The sequence below is a fragment of the Strix uralensis genome, chromosome 17 (genome assembly GCF_047716275.1).
Source record: "Strix uralensis isolate ZFMK-TIS-50842 chromosome 17, bStrUra1, whole genome shotgun sequence".
NCBI lineage: Eukaryota > Metazoa > Chordata > Aves > Strigiformes > Strigidae > Strix > Strix uralensis.
In genome coordinates, this window is record NC_133988.1 from 16,338,352 (window position 1) to 16,361,533 (window position 23,182).

General features: G+C 42.5%; 1 protein-coding gene across 2 annotated transcripts in view; it reads right to left on the reverse strand.

Moving 5' to 3' along the window:
• The window catches only part of SVOP (SV2 related protein), a 31,227-nt gene that overhangs the window by 5,221 nt on the left and 2,824 nt on the right, over positions 1-23,182 (reverse strand). For both annotated transcript variants that reach the window (XM_074887794.1, XM_074887795.1), the window contains exons 2-15: positions 22,046-22,166; positions 21,357-21,767; positions 17,118-17,278; positions 15,401-15,486; positions 14,235-14,333; positions 12,117-12,188; positions 11,771-11,895; positions 8,738-8,801; positions 7,356-7,481; positions 6,180-6,308; positions 4,756-4,829; positions 4,364-4,440; positions 3,131-3,238; positions 1,108-1,219 (exon numbers count right to left, since the gene is read on the reverse strand). In XM_074887794.1, coding sequence (XP_074743895.1) covers positions 1,108-1,219; positions 3,131-3,238; positions 4,364-4,440; positions 4,756-4,829; positions 6,180-6,308; positions 7,356-7,481; positions 8,738-8,801; positions 11,771-11,895; positions 12,117-12,188; positions 14,235-14,333; positions 15,401-15,486; positions 17,118-17,278; positions 21,357-21,391 — 1,268 coding nt within the window. In that variant the 5' untranslated portion in view covers positions 21,392-21,767; positions 22,046-22,166. The remainder of the gene's footprint in view (positions 1-1,107; positions 1,220-3,130; positions 3,239-4,363; positions 4,441-4,755; positions 4,830-6,179; positions 6,309-7,355; positions 7,482-8,737; positions 8,802-11,770; positions 11,896-12,116; positions 12,189-14,234; positions 14,334-15,400; positions 15,487-17,117; positions 17,279-21,356; positions 21,768-22,045; positions 22,167-23,182) is intronic.

Genomic DNA, 23,182 nt, shown 5'->3' on the forward strand with positions numbered 1-23,182 from the left:
CAATCTGCATTCCCACAATCACATCAGTTTTCTAAGTGTATTCATTCTAACTGACAGCTGTGGCCTGTTGAAATAAGCAGCAAATGCCTAAGCTTATCTAAATAAGAAAAATATATTCCACATTATGAATGGTGCTAACAAAAACCTGGCACACATGAGAAGGAAAAGAGAGTGCAGCTTTCCTCTTTAAAAAACATGAACCTACGTACCACCTGGATAGTTGCAACTTTGTAAGGTTTCTTATCGCAAGGTTTCTGTACTGTAAGGTTTTGTACAACGCCTGAAGAGGTTTAAATTCAGAGAGCTCTCCTCTGGCTATTAGGTCTTTTCCTTCTCTGGCAGCCCCAAGGTACAGACATCGTCGCACCCATGTGGCATGAAGGCCAGAGGCAGTCAGAGGCAGACTCTCAGAGCTCAGCTGGAAATTTGGTACCATCAAGATTCAGGGCAGAGCTGCCAGCTGAGCCGTTCTTTGGAAAATCTGCATGAAGGACAGATACTGAACAATACAAAAATGCGAACCCAAGTTCTTCTGAAAGTCGGGCCCCGTGTATCTGCAATGCCAGCATCAAGCTCCCCCAGCTGTGCTGTATCCAACTGCGAGCTGGTGCCAGTCTGTGCCTATAGTTTCTCAGGGAATTGTGCCGTAGCACCCAGCCCACCGAGAGCCCACGACAAGTGGAGCACTCAGAGCAGCTGCCTGGGAGGCAGAGGCTGGGCTTGGTTGAGAAGAGCTGCCCTGGTACAGTCAGCCTGGGGAAACAGAGGTAACAAATGCCAGAGAGCAGTACAGGAACCAGCTACTGAGGATCACGACATCAGATCTGACTTTAAAATTGTCCAACGGTTACCTCCTACTCAGACACAAGCTCTTATTTTCCCCTTGGGATTGTTCTGTCTGCAAGATTATAGTGAAGGATTTCTCCTCTCCTCCTTCTTTTAGTTTCTTTCCAAACTCTGATGACAAAACCTAACACCATCCTTAATTCTCCAGTTGAGCACGACCATCTCATGGCTTTTCAAACCATTACTTCCAGTTCTCCTGCCACAATCAAGAGAGAACATGGATGAATCAGATATACCAGTTGTTCACCGTGTTTTACTTACCTTCCAACGCAGAGAAACAGCAGAAGACTGCAAAACGAGAAGACAAAAAAGGACAGGGCCATGGTTTTCTTGCGGCCTATCCGATCAATAATCCATAGTGTCACTAACACACCTGCAGAAGGAGACAAGTCGACTGTTGGGAATTGTGCAAAGGTGGAGGCTGCAGCAGCTTTTAACGTAGGCTGGGTTGTTTAGATTTGACATTTTGTTCTCTCTTTCTCTCAAAGACTCTGCTGGCAGAGGCATCAGGCTGGGGTGTAGAATGGATTGCCCAGCCAATGGTGCCACATGAGAACAGAAGCTCCGGGTCCTGGCTGGCGAGTCTGGCTCCCCTGTTCGCAGCCCCCCTGGCCCACACAGCCACAGGCCGCAAACTCAGGGGCCACGCGCTGACGCAGCAGTGAGCAATCCTGACATCTGCTAACCACTGATTCCTGCAGCGGTTACCAACGGGAATGCTAACAATGCCTGCCTTATGGCTCATCCGAACAACCTGTGTTCAACGAAGCTGGTGCAGGGTCTGGAGCACAGGTCTGATGGGGAGCGGCTGAGGGAACTGGGGGAGTTTAGTCTGGAGGAGGCTGAGGGGAGACCTCATGGCCCTCTACAACTCCCTGAAAGGAGGGTGCAGAGAGGGGGGATGAGTCTCTTGAGCCAAGGAACCAGCGACAAGACAAGAGGGAATGGCCTCAAGCTGCGCCAGGGCAGGGTCAGACTGGCTCTTAGGAAGGATTTCTTTGCAGAAGGGGTTGTTGGGCGTTGGAATGGGCTGCCCAGGGCAGGGGGGGAGTCCCCATCCCTGGAGGGTTGAAGAGTCGGGTTGACCCAGCGCTGAGGGATCTGGTGGAGTTGGGAACGGTCAGGGTGAGGTTCATGGTTGGACTGGAGGAGCTTCAAGGGCTTTTCCAACCCAGATGATTCTGGGATTCCGTGAAATTCTGACCATTGTTCCCCGCTAATCGTCCTACTGCTAGATTTAAGGGCTCTTTAGAACTTTGTGTTTTCTTTCCATTGTGTTATTTATACGCTGCCATCAAATTATTTCTCACCTGCTCTTTGAGAAAGGAAATAGATCAAGCTCTGTACATCTCACAACGTTAACTATTCCCTGCACTTTTCCAGATCCTTTTAAAAGCTGACATACTGTAAGTGTGAGGATTATTCAAGGATCAGAGTTGCCAGTGACATACTCGGAGGTATCCCTGTTAATATTTCTTACTCCTACCTTGGCATATGTCAGGATCAAATCAGCCCTTTCACCAGTCCAAGAGTACATGCTCTTTTCTGTCCCTGTCCACTGACATCCTTCCCAGAACGACTGTTATGCAGGACAGTCCTCCTATTAGGCAGCGATGAGGCATATTTATCAGTCATAGACTTATAACTTTTCATCAATTAAACAGCTTCTCTTTGAGCATTTTTCCCTGAAACTGTAATCTAGAACAGTGAAAATAACCTGACCACTGCCTCGCAGTATTATTTCAGATTACTACTGAGAGATCATCTTCTACATCTGAAGAAACACTGGCTATTACACACTATCTTGCTTGTCCTTTGACTGTTCATTGAAATTCACTGAAAATTGGCTGAAAATCATGACTGAGGCTGGACCCAGAGCTTCAGGGAGCACGTTCTCCACTGATCCACTACACCCATGATCCTTTTTAAATAGTTCTGGGAAGTCATTTATGGATAAAAGTTCAAGTGATTCTGCCCCTTTAATTGTTACTCTTCCTCTGAATGTCTAATTAAATTGCTTGGATAGAATCCATAGTCAGATGGGCCATTATAGCTTCACAAAGCAATTACTAGCGATTTTATCCGTTGTGATCACATGGGCAGAGAGGAGAGCTACAGCTCCTGTGTGTACATCAAGTAGGCCAAGCAAGGAGCACCAGTGCCATGGGAAATACATCGGCGTGAGGTCAGAGAGAAGAGCCCACTCCCTCGCTTCTACCAGAGCCTGTTCCAATCGCACTGAGCCACCGGCCATGAAGATCTGGTGCTTCTTGTTGCCACTTACCAGGGAATTCTGACAGGGTTGTCCAGAGCAGATCAGTGTAGTCTTCTTCTGTCAGATACTCACAGGTCAGGCTGCACTTTGCTTTAACTTCTTTCCGTCTACTGGATACTGTGGGAGCAAAAAGAAAAAACCGAACATTTAGTACATTCAAGTAATCTCTTCTCACCTTCCTTTACTCCTGCCATGTCTTTATCACTCTCACTGCTGAAAATGATAGCAGGGATGTACTGAGAAGACCCTGCTGCACAGCAGGTCTGTTCTACCTGGAAGGTACAGCTGAAACTGAACAGTTTATAATGTTATTTGTGGCAGGATATCTTACCTCGGCAACCATGACTGTCGGAATGAAAGCTTACACTTCCTTATCAGCTGTGATTTTTCAGTCCAGGGCTCATGACAGCGAACAGAATTAACATCAAGAATTCAGTTTCTCCCTACATAAATTGGGATACTAACACTTCATCTATACTTTGAGAAGACTGAATAATACCGTGTCTTGGTAAAAACAGTATTTTTAAAGGCTGCATGCTCCTTTGTGGAGGCTAACCAGAGTCAGACCTCTCAAATAGCTAATACACTGTTGTACAAGCTTGGGATGTCTTCTCCCAATACTACCCATCCTCTTCCTATAATATTCCAACTATCAGACAATTTTCACTAATTGCAAGTGTTCTGAATACAATCATGCCTCCCCTGGGAAATCAAACTTTTCAAGGCTCTTCTTAATGCAGTCAAAGCACTTTTTAAAAAAAAAAAAAAAAAAAAAAAAAAAAAAAAAAAACACAAAAATCTGCCACAAAAAGGGCGATGGTTTCCCACCATTATCTTTTTTCTCAGCAGGTCTTCACATCTTGAGAACCTGGGAGCTCCACAGCAGGAGCAGTTATCTCTATCTCAGAACTAATTAGGCCTGTCAAATCTGGAAACTTACATTTATTCCATCACTTTTCTCTCAAGAAGAACAGATATGTTTTCTAACAGGTCTCCCTTGAAGGTTGCCTTGCTGTTTTATATTTTGGGCTCAGAAACACTGCAGGACCTCTCTGCATTGTGCAGGAGATGAGGAACAGTCTAACAAAAATGTTTAAAATAAGTAACCCTTTAAGTGGATGCCTTAAAATTCAGTCTGGCAGCCACGGTCCTTTCCAAACTATCAGCAGAAGGTGATCTAATAAAAGATATTCCACCACTTAACAGGGTATATTTGAAAAGAAAAGATGGACTAGTACTCACTGCTGCAGACGTCTCCTGCTTGGAAGAACTCTGTAGTTAATAAAACTAATCCATAATATGAAAAAGCATTGGAAAACCTGCAAGGAAGAAAATGAGAGAGGAAGTCTCAGCTGGTCAAACCTACAGTAAACAACATGAATCAAAATTGAACCCACTGTGTGAGGACTTGCACTAAGTGCTACCTCACAGCTATTTCCTACTAGCATTTAGAAAATGAAAGGGCAATTAGATTGAGAATGCTAGTGATTGGGTGGTTTAATAAATTACAAATCAATACAGGTTGGGGGTTTTTTTGAGGAGGAAGTTGCTGTATTTTAGTGATACTGTAAAATACATCCATTAAAAACCATTTAGAATTGTGCTGGCACTGAGCCATTTATATTTCCTCTTACCATATAAACCAGAGTAACAATGTGGTCCATCTAAAATGGGGTGTAAAAAGGTCCCTCATTTTTCCTCGGTCTTCCTGTTGAAAACAAGCAGAAGTCAGAGGAGCAGGGCACTCACTGGTCCTGGACTGGGGGATGCAGTGGCAAGGACTGGGCACTGTGTCTCAGGGTGTTTGGTTTCAGCTGAGGGCTCTCTCTGAGGAGCTGGGATCCAAGTAAAGAATTCCTCTGCCAAGGGGAATTCTCTAGGAGCATAATGATATCAAAAGCAGTTCATGCACAGGGCACGCACACTACTCCTCCACAAGGAAGGTGAGGATCTGTCAGAACAAAGGTGGGGTTGGAAGGAGGGAGAGCAGAACTTTGCCAATCCACGGGTGGCATATGACTCACGGGGCTCACGGGGCTCACAGCCAGCTCCCGTAAATCAGAGCAGCCCCTCGGGGCTTCTGGTCTGGGGTAAGGTACTGAGGAACTACAGGCAGCCCTCCTACAAGCAGACCCCTTTTAATCTGCGTGGTTCTTGGAGAGAGAGAGTGGAGGGCTCAGCTCATAAACTTGTGGTTAAGGAAAAGCACTTTCCCACCCCACCCTGAAAACAAAACCATCCCAAACTTGGAGGGCGTTCCTGCACAGCCCATCAAAATTAGCGGGACTGAACCGAGCATTTGTGAAACGCACAGGAGCTCAAAACCTCACTGATCCAGACCTTAGAAAATCAAACCTCCCTCTCTGATTAGTAAGACGCTGTAATTATCAACAGGCTCCTGCCTAGCTTTACAATTTTGCTCTCGTTCAAATCTACAGGTCTCCCTCTGCTGTCCTTTCTTGCTGGCTAACTTTGTAACTTTCTTTTAAAAGTCTGCTCTTTGTTCTGTGGCTGCAGAGCTGCTTTAGGTGTCAACAGGGGTGCTGAAAAGTTGGCGTATAAAGCTGAAATGAAGAAAAATCCAGTGCAATTCATATAGTAACATGCAGCTCAGAAGTAACAGCCTGAATTACTCCATCCATCAGACTGAATAGGAGCTTGCAGCTTTGCCACTCCAGAAAATCAGAATTAGATTAAAACTGAGGGACAGCTAAAGAGTCTCAAATTCCATCTTGTCTCATGACTTCAGATCTGGGAATTCTGATCTGAGTTCTTTGGTAGCCTCAAGGTTTGATTTTCTTTAATAATAGGGTCTTAGTGAGGTTAAATAACATTAATGCCCCCTTTTCATTTTCAGGATTTTCATGTAAATAAACATGAGAAACTAACTCTTCCTCACTGTGAAAGAGGCATCTATGATCACCTCTCATTTCTTTTATTACTGGTTGAGACACTGAAATTAAACTTAACATTGATTATTTGCTTATAAAAATACATATGAATGTGGCACAGTTTCATTGTATCCCACGTTATTAATGTGCCTGTTACCTGTACATACCTGTCTGGAAATAATTAATTTTCCCAAAGGCATTGGAGCTCCATTTTCAGTTGCTATCCGCTTTAAAGTGGCAATTGCTTTTTCTTGATTTCCAGATAATACATCATACCTGGCACTTTCTGGCAGCCACTAAGAGAGCAAAGCAGATCACATGCACAAAGGTGTCAAAAACACAGCAGTAAACAAACTGGGGATTTCTTTGTGGGCTTACAGTGGGAAATCTCCGTGACTCCAGCAGACTACTCACACAAGAAAGGATTACAGAACTAATCTTGAGCCATTCAGAGAACCATCTTTCTGACAAATGTCTAACGCCTCCCTAGGCTTAAAGAAACTGTGAAACCCCACCTTCACCATAAAGTCAGAACTCCTGTCTAAAATCTTTCCCTTCTGTTACTTCGGGTTTATTCTTGAGAAATGTTAAGCATTTGTGCAGGTGTTTTGCATTACACCTTCCCAGTAGGGAAGGCAAAGCATCCAGGGCAGATAACAAGATGCTCTAGGCATTCAAAAATTTGCATTTTAAGCTCCTTTTAAAAACAAGCATGTTAGCACCTGCATAACTGGAGGTATTTCTGAAAAACAATGTCAGTGACTAAGGAATAATAAGAGCTGCTAAACAACCTGACAAGGACATCTATCTTTGAGAAGAGGGAGTGATTGGCAAATACATTACCTAATAGTGCACTGAAGCTCATGTCTAACTCATATACATCTTCATTTTAGAATCTGACCTGCACTATGCAAATTTTACCCCTGGTTTAGGTGGATTTTTTGCATGGACAGTAATTATAAAAGTTATGATTTTGACAAAATTTAAAAATCTAAAGAGCAATCGGGGAAATAGCAACAGCTTTTAATAAAATGTTGATTCCACTGAGCTTAGCTGAAACAAAGTCATGAAACTGGAGAGGTTTCCAGGCCTGATTTGGTTTCACAAAATTCCAGCCCACCATTGTCCTCCAGCAATTACAGTCATATAAACACAGCTCTCACTGGAATGTTTTTACTAGCATCCTGTTGAAACAACAGCATTTTTGTCATTATTTCAGATGTTTCAAAGAAGACACCAACAGAGAGCTCAAAACTGCCACATTTCCTTCAATCAGGTTATGGAATAGGGTTGAGAGGTGGTGGATTGATGGAACGTACATTCATCTTTGAGAGAATACCTACAAAACATAGGACAGCGAAGAGCAGAAGTGGGAGGGCAGAAAGAATGAGAAGCCACCGCCAGCCAAGAGTGGGCATCACCAACACTGCTAGAAGGACTTCAAACACAGTCCCAATGGCCCAAAAGACCTGCCAAAGGGAAAAGAAACAGTCACAAATGAGAATAAGAGTGCTCTTAAGGCCTCCTTCTTTGTAACATTCCAAGACGTGCTCTCTAGGGACAGCTGGAGAGAGAAATGCCAGAGACATTTCAAATATGCACCACTGTATGGAAATAGAGTCCAGACATTTTATGGGGATTTGTTTAAATGTTGCAGAAGCTAAAATGTTAATTTCTGAAAACCTGGCATCAACTTTCTGTAGACACTCATGTCTAACTGCAGGTTATTCTCGTAAGGAATAGACTTATCACATGGTGTTTCTTAAGCAGAATGATTATTAATCCATCTGTCTATGAGTATTATTCCCAGCTACCACCATGAGATTTGTGGTATTTGTTTTCCTTACCAAAACCAAGCTACCAAAGCCACAGAGTTGGGCCTGTAGATGAAAGAAGGAATTGATACCTTCTCAGCAAACACTGGAGCTGGCATCCTCTTGCATACCCTACCCATGCAGGATTATTCTCCTTTACATTATGAATCCGCTCAGCTCATTTTTTTAATGCTCAGAATATATTTCTAACCTGGGGTTGCTCAGAGACGGCCAAACTGTGGCAGAATAGAAGTGACACAGAAAGGAGTAATTCATCTACCAAACTCTATTTATGAAAGATTAACCAGCTGAATGTAGGAGTAGCCAGCAGATATCTTAGAAGACTGGTTTTACATTGAGGAGCTGTTTCAGTTTGGTGAGGTTTTCCACAAGGACGCTCCTTCCAAACTGACTGATGCAGACAAGCAAGAGTAGTGTTCGCTGACCCTTCAACCATCCATTAAAGGGCTGTGAATTTTGCCTTAAATAGGGCAAAATTCTGCTCTCTGTGGCTTAGCTACATTTGGATTGAATATGGGGAGCTGAATTTAGCCCTGCATTTACTGAACTGTCAGTTATCCACTATCCATTACTGAGTTGTAGATTAATTTCACCATGAGATTAGGTGACACCCAAATGGTCCCCTGGTGCTAACAGCAGTAACTTCTGCAGCACTGGATGCGGGTGAATTTGCAAAAAGGCAGATTCTACAAGAAGAGTGGTGTGTTACATGAATGCTTTATGCTGCTTTCAGACCTGAGCTAGTACTAGTGTATGGGGGTAACCCCAGCTCCACACTAACTTGGACAATCAAGATTTGACTGCAGCTATGTGTCAGTAGGATTGAATGGATGTAACCAACAGCAGAATTTGTCCCTCCAGGGACCAGTATGCACAGCTACACTGCTCACCTCTATTAATAAAATGCATTTTGCTCTGGCTTTCATTGGAAGGAATTCAGCATATAAGGTTACCCTGTAAAGAGTGAACATTGAGAAAAATGTCATGTTAGCACATTGAGAAAAATGCCACATTAGCACAATGAGAGAGGTTCAAAGAATTCGTTTGCCTTTCATTGAAATTGCCAAACCCACAGCAGTAACACAACACCCTTCCTAGCCCTCCGAGTCCGCAAGACTGTGGACACTGGTTCAGACTCCCCTTTCTACCTCAGAACAAACCCCCTTTAGTTCATCTTTTCAGTGTGGGACAGAATATGCTCTGTGTGATTTATAACCCTATAGCTGTTCGCTAAATGTAGCAGTTCTTGATGTATATGTTTTCACAACCCTGCTCTGGTCTGGGACAGGCATTACGCCTGTTATTTTCAGTGTGGTCCACCAGTATTTAACACAAACTCTTGCTGGGTAAAATATTTCTTTAGGGCTTTACAACTGGCTCAGAGAATTTCACATCAGTCTGCTCTGTCAGGCTGCAGTTCTCCAAGAGGTAAATACTTTCAAGGTTTGATCCTGTACTGGTATAAAATAATTTGCATTCTTTTACTGTGGAAATTCAAAAAGAAGTCATCTAACTCTGCAGAGTCTTTGCTTCATGACTGTGCCAAAGAGTAATGGTACAGCTTCTCTGTGAGTATTTCCTGAGGATGAACACAAGGCCCAGCAGCCACTCAAAGTGCTCTCCTCTTCTTCAAACTGTCTTATGAGAGTTGTCGTTCTTTGCTCCTATTCTATTTGCATTCCACTGACTCACCCTGTTTCTGCCTCTAAACTCCTCAGGCTTTCTTTGATGCTTGTGACAAAACTTCTACTAACTTGACAAATGGTGGATTGATCTCTAAGTAGTTTTCCAGAACTCAGTTCATAGAATGACAGAATGGTTTGGGTGGGAAGGGACCTTAAAGATCATCCAGTCTCACCCCCTGCCCCGGGCAGGGACACCTTTCACTAGCCCAGGTTGCCCAAAGCCCCGGCCAACCTGGCCTTGAACCCTTCCAGGGAGGGGGCAGCCACAGCTTCTCTGGGCAACCTGTGCCAGGGCCTCACCACCCTCACAGGGAAGAAAGTCTTCCTTAGATCTCATCTAAATCCACCCTCTGTAAGATTAAAGCCATTGCCCTTTGTCCTATCCCTACATGCCCTTGCAAGTTCATCGAAGTACAAAGTTGCATGCAATATTCTATTAAATCAGTGATTAAGAGGAGAAGGAAGTAAAATCACGTCATGAAATGTAGAGCAGTCCCCTATATATCGCAGCAGAAAACAGGAGCTGATTAATGCTGTACAGAACTATTTTCTTAAGAGAATACTCCACTTCTCTGCAAGTCTGGATGTTGGCACTGTGAATGAATAGTCATACTCAGTGCTAGATAATATCTCGCAGAAAATTCCCAGAGGAGGCTGCAGCTTCTCAGGTGCAGCTCCTACATACGTGTAGAGGGCTATCTGCTATAGTCAGTTAATTTGTTACTGCTGGGTGCTTTCTTTTTAATAGCACCTTTCATAAAACTCTCTCTCATACCCATTATGGAATATACAATTATAAAGACACCCATGCCACTCCACTGAAAATCAGCCACTCATCTCCAAAGCTCTATAGCCTACTTAAGGATCTTAGAAAGGAGCTGCTTTTCCTGCTTCATACATATTTACTCCTCTGTCAAAGGAATCACTGTTATAGTTAGAACAAGAAACAGACTCAGCAGCAATGGAATCCACTCCGAGTTCTGTAACCAGCCCTTCTTTGCCTCTCGTTAAATCACGTAGCCTTTGTGGATTACCCACCCCTCTGTAAAAGGGCACTAGCTGTGCTGTAGCTGTTCCGCCGGGCTCTGTGGAACACCATTAGTATCTGTTTGCAGTACAAGGCATTAACAACTCTGATGCTTTGTCTTTGTTGCTCTCCCGCCTCATTCCAGTTGGGCTCAGTTGGAACTGCATGGCAGAAACTGCCTCACTGTTGGTCAAATACAAGGACTCTCCTATTTTACATACACGTTACGCTTCTGCGCAGCTTCTAAAGGTGGGCAGGAGAGCAGTAAAAGAAAATTAATAATACTGTGATGTTCCATCTCAGCTCTGAATCTTTTATCTGGGAACAGTGATAGAAAAGACAGGATATCGACTTGCCTTGTGAAGAAGCCTATGAGCCATCAATCAAAGTTAGACTCTGACTACTCCGAAATAGCACCTCCATGGGGCAAAGTATCATTTATTAATAAGGATAAAAGACTGCACAGAGAGAGAATGGCTATACTCTTCCCTTTACATTTATAATTAAAAGCCTAGAGCAGAGTTATTTATTCCAGGTGGAAAATTTAGAGATTCTCCTCTTCAGTAAATGGAATGATACAGTAATAGAGAAATACTCTGATGCCACCTTCTTATTAGAAATGTGTCAGAGCCATCGAGGTATCTTCAGTGTTTGGGCTGGGTGGTTTTGGAATTCCAGCTCAGGTTCAGACAGGGAAGTTCAGGCTCTGACCGAACAATAACCTGCAGTGTTACAATCAGGAGCCAGGGCTCAGCTCTACCATTAAATGCTGGTGTTTAGGTTGTGACCTGTCTTGCAACAAGACCACGTCGTCCCTCATGGACTCCGCCCAGACAATCCAGCAATGCTGTGCTTAGGCACAGCTACAAACCGCTGTCTGTTGTGTTTTATCCACTTCTAGGTGGGCTCCTTGGGCCTCTCATTTTCACCCTAGTTTACCTGAGGGAATGAGAGAAGCTTAAAAGCACTTGAGGTATATAACATATTACATTTAGGAAGCCAGCTTGTTCACATAGAAGCCACTGTAAATCTGATTCACCTCAGTGATGTATTAGGTTTCTGCAAAGCCTTCTCAGAGTTTAATATGTTAGTTCCAAAATGCTTAGAAAAAAATGGGACAACTGAACAGAGGCATGTCTTCAATTTGACATAAGCATTTTCAAAAAAATAAATAGAAAAGAGAAAGTTTGGACTTGTGAATATTTACTTACGACTGAGGCACTCCTCCAATCCCAAAGCCCACCAGGCCCCGCAGCACCAAGATCCAGCTGTACACCGGTGCAAAACCACTGAGGATCCCATAATAGAGCGTCCACAACACGCTGATCTTGAGGCCCTGTGTTTAACAAGCACGAGGAAAAGAAAGTCTCTGCTGTAACATATATTAACAAAATGTAAAGTAGAGCTTCAAACTTCTTTTATTTCATAGGAGATCAATTCTGGCTCTGCTTAATTCTGCTTCATAGATGTGGACCATGGCATTTGTGAACATCATGCACTGAAACATCCACACTGTAGAAATATTAGAATATGTTCTAGTAGGAGCTGAAGACTTACTGTTTTTCTCCCATACTGGTCTGAAATGTTTCCCCAGAGGGTGGAGCTGGACATCATTCCCACAAACACCACCTGTGAAACACCAGAAAAAAATCCTCCCCTTAACAACAAGACAAGTGAGAATTTCCATATGACAACAAACTAGAAAATTTCAGCTCTAACAATAGAGCAAAATGTCCAAGTGTTCTGGGTACAGTTCCTTTGCAGCAGAGACTATTAAAGGTAATTATTCATATAGTGGGATCTTTCAAAAGTCACTCAGCATTAGCCTAACTTCACTTTCATTGGCCTGAAAGCGAATTTGTTGTTGCCCAGGAATGGGGATGGGTCTCAGCAGACTGTTCAAGCCAAGGTCTCTCTGCTTCTGCCAGTGGTGGGTCCATTTTCAGTAGTCGCCTTGTTTTTGTTGAGGTCAGGAATCTAAACACAACATCCACAAACTGAACCTCTGCCAGGCTACTTGTCATCACCTCACCCTTATCTTACCAGATAATTTGTGAACTACTGAATTAGACCAGGGCTGAATATTTTTGAGCTTTTGATAAACGGAAGAAAATGAATTATGAGAAGTGACTGGAGAGCACAATTTGCCACTAAATGGAAATCATAGTCTGGTTTCTGGGTTGGGTTTTTTTGCTGAAGGGTTTTCATAACCCACAAAAAAAATCTTTCATCTGCTTCACAGCAAGGCCCCACGGAGAGTTTCATTAACATTACTGAGGGGACAGGCAAGTGGAGACAGGAGCAAGGGTCTGCTTTGGAGCAGGGAAGCAACTAGGCACCCCTCAAGTCAGCTTTGCAATTAAAAGCTCCATCCAGTGACAAACCAGTCTGACACCAGAATGTGCACTCTGGTATTATACACATTGTGAGTCCAGCCCTGGAAGATGCTGAGTTGTCCAGTGCCTATGAACATATTCATGAATAAAACCTGACCGGTGTTGCTTGAGCGCTGCAAGGCAGAGCTGTTCTAGGAGCCCAGGGCTGATGCAGTACTTCTCAGCCAGCTCTCCTCCAGTCTCCCATTGCCATTCTCAGTGGGTTGTCTCAGATTTGAATGGAGATAAAATTAGATCTTACAACTTTAGAAAAGTCTGAAAAAAGACCGAGGTGTCAAGGAAAATATATTGTACCCTTTTCAGAGGTGACACCAAAAAGCATAATTTATTCTGTAGATGGAGAGAGAAATTCAATCCTGCTCAATGAAGATAATGGCAAAACCCAACACCTTTCCCCCATCAGTGCACTAAAACCACAGGAATTTTGTCTGAGAAAGAAGTGCATACTCAAGCACTAAGTGGGGTAAGAAGCAGTTGTGTTTGTCAAAGCTTTTGTCTCATGTCCACCGATCCCTTCTCCTCCGGATTTTTCCCACCAAGAATAAAATTGTGCTGAGCTGAAAGAAGGAACAAGACCCTCCTTCAGATGGGCTGGCTGCATTCGGGTAGGGGAAAGGACATGATCTTAACTTAATTAAACCTACTGAGCATTTTGACCAATTTACACAACACCACAAATGGCATCAAAAGCTGAAGGAAAAAGAAAAGTAGGAGTTAAAGTGCATGCTACACAACAGTGGTGTATGCTGAGAGAAGGGTCCCAAAACTAGTTTTCTTATCCCTAAAGGCATTGCATGTTTCTAACATCACAGCACCATACTCAGAGGTGGTATCATAAGAGCTCCACTTGCAAAGATCACTGGATGATCCACCTCAAAAAGCGATTGCTTGCTCTCTCTCACAGCTCCCCGTCTGTCTCTGTACAAGCAAGATTAAATGTGGTGAGAGTGAAAGATTTTCAAGAAATATAGCAAAAATTCACCAATCCTTTCTTTTTCAATTAATGACATAAAGATTTGAATTTTAGGATGAGTCTGAGTCAATTCTTATATAGTTTCCTGAAACTTTGAACCTGAAACTTGCAGAATTTCCTCAGTTCTCACTGAGTTTCATTTCCTGAAGCTCTGGCTTTTAAAAAAGACTCCTATATTCTTCCGAGCCAACGGCAATCTGCAAGGGCCATGAACAGATTTAACTCTGGGATATAAAGCAAAATGTCTGAATAACAATGAGCAGAAAAACCTTACAGAATACAGGAGCTGTCAGTTATTTTTCCTACCGATGTGAGCAATGCAACCTGCCAGCTTGGTAATCGCCACTCACAATGAAGCTGAGGAGCTAGGATACTTAAAATCATCATTTCCATAGCATCTGCCATCTAGAAGGGTAAAAAAGAAACAAAAATAAGTAACTGCCTGAAAATTAGTTTGACATAGCAGTCAATAATATACCTTCTTGAAATTAACCTTGTTTCTGCTGGTGCCATTCCCATTCTGCAGGTGAAACAAAACAACTATGTTCACAAGGGACAGTGGGTGTACACGGTGTAGAGAAAAAGGCAACAGGTGCACTTTTAAACTAATTTCTGACGGTCATAATGTTTAGTAACACAGCAGAGATGATTCAAAGAGCCAAACTGAAAGTTGTTGGTGGGTGATTTCGAGGAGGCTTGTCTGGTCAGACAGCCAGGTTCATTCACTTCCACATTGGATGTTACAGGGTTGAGCTTTCAACTCCTTTACACACAGATTCAGTCAGAACTCTTAATTACCTTATAACTTCCTTCCTTTCTCCCTTATACACTACTTCTGAATTTGTATCATATAAACCGTTAGATCATCCATAGTCCAAATTCCACTACTGATTTAGGATCTAAACCATGGCAGATTGTAACCTTATACCTAGATGATAGCTGGTAAATACAGGCTCCAGATATCATTACCCTCAAATATACCAAGTAGATGTAAAATATAGTGCTTCAGAAATAGCAGAACAGTGAAAACAAAGCCTGTCTTTCTGTTCCTGATATCAGGGTTAAAACTAGAAGTACTGGGTTGCTGTTCACCTGAAACTGAGATTACAGTAATACTGACCAATACAGAAAACAGAGATTGGGATGAATGTGGTAAAATCACTGCATGAAAACTGACATCTGCTTCTGTAGGAACAGCCTAGTACCCTTTCTGTTTGAAACAAGCATTTGAAGTAGAGAATCAAAATGATTTATAAGAACTTCGGGGACAGAGAAATCAATCAGTTACTCATTACCCCCACATAACCAGTTTGAGTCCAGCTGTCATTTCAGAATTTCAAGTAAAATTCCTTCTTTATTATACAATTGTTTGTTTGGAGACTTTTTGTCAACAGAGAATGGCTACATTATTCGAAATCACTGAGATTCTCTAACTGACGATCATGCAGTTGACCTTGATAACAACTACTTGCCCATGCTAATCCAGTAATAACAGACAGCTTCCACTGGAACTTTCCAAATCCAATGGCTTCCACCGCATCTTCCACCATGAAAGTATCTAGAAAGAAAACAATTCTAGTGCAGAAGTGTATTCCTCTCCTAGTAAGAGCCATCCCTTGAGACAGCATTTTCTGTGAATTCAATTACTTGTTAACTGAGAAGCCTACTGAGATTACTTATTACTTAGTAACCTACTGAGATCTAAAATATATAACTGAGAGCTACTTAGATTTTATACAGTTCCTACTCAGGAAAATCTCTATGTTCTTCAGGAGTTGTGCTAAAGCCAAAATAATTCTAAACACTCCTAGAATATTTTATTCCCATAGAAGTAAACCAGCGTAGCACCAATGACTCCAGCACATGTTCAGCGTTGTTACTCCTGGGAGTGACTCCACTGGCCACTGGATTGCAGCTTCCTCTGGTGAGAAGTATATGAGCTGCTCAACAGCACACAGAAACACTATGCAAGTGATGGAAATGGCAGAAGAATATTTTACTGCATGAAGAGTCAAACTGTAATTATTTTAATCAAGAATTTGTCCAAGATGCATACATCTTAAAACATACTTTTGTTAAAAATGCTGATGGTTCTTGTTTCCCACACATGGTCATGACCTCGTTATCTTGTTCTATCTGAAGAAGCTGAGATATCTCAAATTCCTTTGCTCAAGTGCAAAATGAAATATACAACAAAAAAACATTTTGATATTCGAGTTGTTTAAATCGATTTAAGTCTCAAAGTTTTAACACTTCCAGCAGTTTAAAAAGTACGTTCACCGCAGAAAAGCTTTATCTAGCTAGGAGTTGGACATCCCCACAAAGCAAAAGACAAAAACACAAACCAAGAGGAAATCAAACAAAATCTAACTGATAAAATGAAGCAGAGATGTCACAAGACCTCAGTTTGTGACTTCAGCTCAGGCATTTGATGTGATGGTACTGAAACTCGGCATATTGGGCTGTGGCATCACTTGCTCTTTTTGGGGCGACGTGCCAACTGAAATTCCACGTGTATCTGCAGACTTGCACTGATGCACTGAGTCTTCTGAGAAACTCACTGAGCTCACTCCGTGGTATTCTGGCTTCCCAGAGCATCAATATATTAATAAATAAGTCCCTGGGTAAATAGTCATCCTACAGAAGTTTAGCATGCCTTGTGCTAAGGCAAAAACACTTCTCATATCTCCTAAACTGGTGTTACCTTCAGGGCAGCCAGCACTTCTCTGCTGGGCAGCAAGCGGAGGCGGGGATGTACGTTCGCTCTGTCCCTCTTGTCCTCTAGGCAAGGAGGAGACAGAACACTGCAGAGGCTTCATGCTCAGCCTTGAAGGTGAGCCACGTCTGGCTGCTCCAGTAAAGCTGGCGATGGTTTAGGAGCACTGATCAGTTCTAAAGGAAACTAAGTCAAACCTCCTGTACGAAATAGGTGGTGACAACTGGATACACAACTCCCTAAAAGGGTCTGTTACTGGTAATATAAAACCAAACACACAAAGCATCCCTCAGAGAACAAGGTAGCTAAAACATGATTTTCAGGTGTAACATAATTTGCCTGTGTTATTGTTTCCCTCTTTTATCTGGGGATCTTTAACTTCTCTAACCCAAATGTATTCAGCCTGGCTGCAACATCACTGAAATGAAGAGGCCACACCTTTCTCCTTACAGGAAAACAAGAAACCTACTCACCATCAGTTGGGTTGGCAAATTCTTTTGGCACTGCAGCTCCATCCTCTAGCTCAACAGGCTCTAGCTCTGTCCGAACACCTTCAATCTGAACTTCGTGTTCTCCTGAAATGACATCCTCATCTGACCTTGAACTTTCCCCAGTGCGGCGAAACTTGACCACCCTAGGAACACAGAAACAAGGATTAATACTTTGGTGGGTCTTTTCCAGGTCGAAGCTGTGTCTAGTGAGTCCTGAAGCCCTATTTGGTCAAACAGCAGCCAGGTTTTTCCTCACCCTCCTGTCTCCATTTCACATTCACAGGGAATGCTGTGACTTTTTTCTGTATCTGCTTTTAGGTAGGGTATCCTGTTGGTGCTGCTGCCTTTGGAAAAACTGCAGAGTACATTGCTATGTGAGATAGTCATCATTTTTGTACAAAGAGGACGTTATTGTGCTAACTATAGAGTAATAAAAACATACAGGTTATAAAAATATCATGAAATTATACATATTTAATGACAAACATGTTTTGTGTGCCTAGACTTTTTATTGTAAATTAGACACAGCTGTGTCATTGAATTTCAGGTGCTTTGTCCTTGTAGGAAGAACCCAAATTCAATTTCCCACATTGTTTTCATAAGAGTGATTTGTGTCTTAAGAGAAACAGAACTCCTGACATTTGTCAGATTTTTAAACATCACTTAATGAAGTACGATTCATAAAATAATTCAGCGAATTGAATGACTTTTCTCCATCATGATGATGATCATTTTGTGACTGTAAGTATGACTGCTTTCATCTCATCTTAAACTGAAGTCTTTAATATTATGTAATTAATTAAATACCTGTATTTTAAGAAACTATTTGATTTCCAATACTTGGTTCATCTGTGCATTTTTTGACTCTTAGGTAATGAGGTGGGACAGAATAGAAAGTGAATCAAAGGATACATCTTTTTTCATTAAATCCAAGTCAAGACTGAAGAGTGTACCTGCCTGCCAGTTACAGCCCTGGCATATCAGGTGATGGTTGTCACATGAGTGTCTTGCTCGCAACTGTCTATTTTACATCATTTCTGGCACAAGCCGAGAGATAATCGTCTAATCTCTGCAGCAAGGCCACGGAGAGGATAAGACGTGAAAACAGAACTTTGCTAAATGGACACAACTTTCACGTTTTGCTTAGAGTGATTTTGTGCAATGCTTTGTGTATATAGAGAAGGTTCATTTTCCATCAGTTCAGTTTCCTGTGACCAAACAAATATTTTGGAACAGATCTACCGTATTTAATGTAACAGATTCCTCAAGCTTCCTTCACTCCATCTGCAACATCAGTGTAACTTTTTCACCTTGACAACTGGCAATTTCTTGGACTTCAGGGAAAAAGTTTTTTGGAAATAGATTAAATTAGTCTTGCTACTACTTCTTCTGATTTTCAATACCTGAGCATTTTAATTCTGCAATAAAGATTAGGAGAGAGCCTCTTGAACTTCAGTTTAATCCTTTGGTTTAAGGGTCAGCAAAACTAAACTATCAGCATCCTGGCCAACTGCAGCTGCAGCAAACTGACATGTATGACATTTCTAAAGGTGACCTGAAAGACTTTTCATATTTGGCAAGACCCCAACTCTTATTTTCTCTTACAAGTGCTGATGACACAATCAGTACTTAACATAAGGGCAAAGTGATGGGCAAGCTACAAAACTCCTGTTAATGGATTTTGGACCAGTGGTGGACAAGAGGATGGAGGAACAACCACCTCTGTCACCCATGGGGGTTTTCACAAAGAGAGGAGGAGTCCTGGCCACAACCAGCCATTCAGTCCAGCTTAGGATTTCACTGTGGTAGAAACATAAAGCAGACGGATACAAAACTTTTTTTTTTTTTCCCCACCTCTCACAATTCTGGCACATATATTATTTCCCTGACCACATCCCATCTGGCAGTAACTGGAGAGAGAGTACAGTGACCATTTTGTGAGGTTATCACTCATCCCTAGGACTGCCTGATTTACAGGCTGTTGAGATGTTTTGGGATGATTTTTTCAGATAAACAGGGAATTCCAAGATTTCTATGGGGCAAATATTCCTTGCACTACTTCAGGAATGCTCTCATCTGCAGCAGGAAGCTGAAAGCTTTTCTCTGGCCTTTATGTCTTGGCAGACAAGTAACAGAGTTGCAAATTTTGTTTTCTAACATTTGAAGATCTTAAAGATAAGAACACAGAACAAAACCCCAGGTCTCTTCGAAATGAACAAGAAAACTACCCTGACCACAGCGAAACTAGGGGTTTATCTCACATTGATTTGGGGTATGCAGGAGATCCTTCACTCAGTTATAAGAAAAGACAAACAAAACAATAAAACTCGTCTGAATTCAGGTTCATATTTCGTTTCATCAAGAAACTGAACTTTAAATTTTCTTAATCTGATTTTTTTTTTTTAACCTCAATACATCTTGTTTTGAATTTTCTTTTGCTGACCCTATAGGACAAACACAAATGATTATTACTCTCATGTTAAAATTGTCACTGAAGATAAAACGCTCATATGACCTAAGAAACACGTTCAGCAAACAAACACTGAAATTTGTATGCCCATGAGATGACTTTTTTATTGCAAAGGGCAATTAATATCAAAGTACCATTCACAGCTTATTTGCAAAAGCTCTACAAGCACCTGGTTTAACTCTACAGGAAGTAAACTTATATTTGTATTTTTTTAAAGGACGACTATTACCATAACTTCAGCACTCTCAAAGCCTGGTGTAAAATTCATTGAAATATAAGGACACTCCTTCCTTGGATTTCAGGAGGTCTAAAATGCCATTACTCCATGGGATTATGACTGAAAATCATTCATACAAACTATGCTGGTAACTGTTCAGTGTTTCTGCTAAGCAAAATAAACATGCCAGTAAAATCCTTCCTGTCTTTAAAGTACCTGATCACAAAACCTCTATATTACTGTTTCTTATTTTGTAATATTTGTTGAAGTAGACCTTCAGAACTGACCATTTTGGAGATGATGATTCCTGACACTATACAAAGGCAGCAACTGATCTGAAAATTGTAAATACTTGAACAGCAATCTGAGTAGAGAGCTATCTGGCCACATTCCTCATCACAGGAAATAAAAAAATATGTTTATCACTTAGGAACCTGTGAAACAAATTGACACAAATGAAGAAAAAAACCACACAGTGATATTTACTGTTCCATACTTGCAAAATTCTTCACAGCTGAGACATCTCAGCTGCATTTGCAAGATCTCACAGCACCAAATACGTCTAATTTCACCTACATTGAAAGGTATTTTAGAACATTTTTCTGTGTTTTGTTTTTTTTTAAATATTAGGAAAAATGGCCCAATGAAATCATGTATTATTCTTTATAATGACAAGCTGACTGCATCCGAACTAAGTATTTAAAAATAACTGGAGTTCATGTCCATTTTCCCAACTTATTAGAAATGTTATGGGACAGTTTGCTCTGTCATTGACATAAGCTCATTAATATTTAAAATCAACTTTAAGCATTTATTCCCTGCCTTGCAGAGTCAATGATTTATAAATAGGATTATGTTTCAAAGCACCTGATAATGGAGCATTAGGAGAAATGCACTTGTTTTTAAAGGAAACATTTTGCATTCATGAAAAGGAGAGGAAATACTGGCGTTAAAAAGCAGCAATGCTTTTATCACCTTTTTGCACAGATCCAGCAACCACATCCCAGCAGCAAAGAGTTCCTCACAAATAACAGCATTTTCCTTGTGCAGCAATGTTTGCTTCTCCAAAACATGCAGCTAGCAAATATCAGCGATGCTCACTGCAAACACACCTTTGCAAAAAAGGTTGTGATCTGCAATCGTTTGGCAGAATGAAGGAGGAAGCCGAGGAAGATGCCTTCCCTAGCACAACGTTATTTACAGATGCAACCCACCTTGCAAATGCAATAGTAATGTTTCCTCTCAAAAAATCTTTTGGCACTTCCACGGGTTTATTCCACCCCTCCTTATTCCTACCACCACCAAGTTCATGCACAAAATAAAAAAATGAGTGAATTTATATAACAAATGGATCCCTGCATGCCCCCAGGATGCTGAACCCAGGCAGCTCTACAAGGAAAATGGCCTGCTTCTCGGGGCCTAAGACACTTCCTAGAAATAATTCCCTTAAAAATCGCCGGGATTCCCAATATCCCTGCAGCTCGTTGCGAAGGAGCCCTGCGCATCCCCGCTCCCCTGTAACGCTGCTACTCACGGCAGCTGTCTCAGCTGGAATAAATCATCCTCCATTGCCGGGCTGCGTCTGCAGAAGCTGCTCTCATCGCTCTCGCACGCCGGGGATGGTGGAGCTGCGGGCAGGCAGGCGCGGGCGGCTGGACAACTCCGGCGCCGGCCAGCAGCCCGCACCGAGCGGCACGGGAATGGCTAGGCTCAGCTTGGCTAGGCTCGGCTCAGCTCGGCTCGGCACAACGGGGCGGGCAAAGGGGGTCGTGGCCCCGCGGCCAGCGGCTCCCTCCCCTTCCCGTCGCCGTTCCTGGGGTGCTACCTGCCAGCCTGGCCAGGGCCGGGGCTGGGCTGCCGTGTCACCGCCGGTCCTCGTCCCCGCGGGGATCAGCGTCTGACGGCCGGTGCGTCGGCAGGGAGCAGGCTCGGGGGCTATCACTGCCTAGGAGAGAAGAGGAGGGGATGGAGACATCCGCAAGGAAAGCCAAGCCGAGCTGGTGGAGATGCCTCCGCTCCCAGGAGGCCAGCGAGGGGAGAACACGGCACCAGCTGAGTGGCAGAACCGCTGAATTTTGGCGAGGGGCTTCACAGAAAATTACATTATTACAGGGAACGCTTCAGGAACCCAAGGACAGCTCCTGTAGCGACCTGGTAGGGCTTCCGAGCGTGCGCTCCTCGGAAGCTGAATGGGATTCATTTGTAAAAATCTCAGTTACTTACCTGAAAAGATATCCTGCCACCCTGGCACGCTCATCCCTGCAGGCCTTCTCCTTCAATTGGAAGAGCCAGTTTATTTGTGCATACACCTGCATTTACAGAAGAATCCTTTGCAGAGAAAGGCCTGCAGGAGAGAATGAAGAGGAAATATATGCTAGGAAAATGACTAGGAGACATCTGACGTGATTAAAATTTAAAATACATTTGATAAATTGGCAAAATGGCATCAAATCAACAAGACAACATCAAATGAAGACAGGTGAAAAGTGCTACAGTGAGGAAGAAGAATTAAGTTGTACAAATTCAGGTCAGGGAACAACAGATGATGCGAGAGGCTTGGGTTTAGCTATGACAAACCAAACATGCTTCAGTCTGTGAATGGGGGTTGTTCAATTATCACACAGATTTAGTTTGTGATGCTAAATGTTGAAAATGTTAGCAGGTTTTAGTATTTATAAGAAAGAACTTGCAGCTGACCTAGCTAGGGCTTCAGCTTCCTTAAAAAGACCGAGAATAATAGTTTAAGGAAGTATTTGTGGCTAGGAGTGGTATTTGATGCCTACGCTGTAGGTAACTGTGCAGCTCCTGTGGCCTCCAGCTGTAGATCTGCACAGGACTGGCCGGTGGATCACACAGGACCATGTGGATATCTCGGGCACCTCAGGGCTCTCTCACACGGATCAAGACGCCTCTGCTTAGGCAACTGAATATGACCCTAAAAGTGTGATTAGAAACAACGTTAACTGCATGAAATGCATGCATATTCTGTAATACAGTCTCAAAAACATCAAAAAAAGGCTTTTTCAGAGAACAAATTTTGAGAACATGTTCAGGATGTGTTTGCTATCTCCTTCTGCTCTTCCCTTCTTTGTCACCTCTCTTGCCATTTTCTGCTTATCCTTCACAGACACACAGATTTCCATAACCAACACGACTCTTCAGTCACACACCCTTTTACTGGTCTTTGAATTGGGTGGTGACACGTTCGGGCTGAAGAGTGGCAGAGTTTCAGCTATTTGTTACCATAAAGGAGCTCAGCGGTTTATTTGGAATGAAAGGCAGCCTGGCCCATCGCAATTAAAAAATGAAAGGCTTCAGTAGATAAAGCTGGTCTACGAACACCTTCCTGATCTGCAAGAT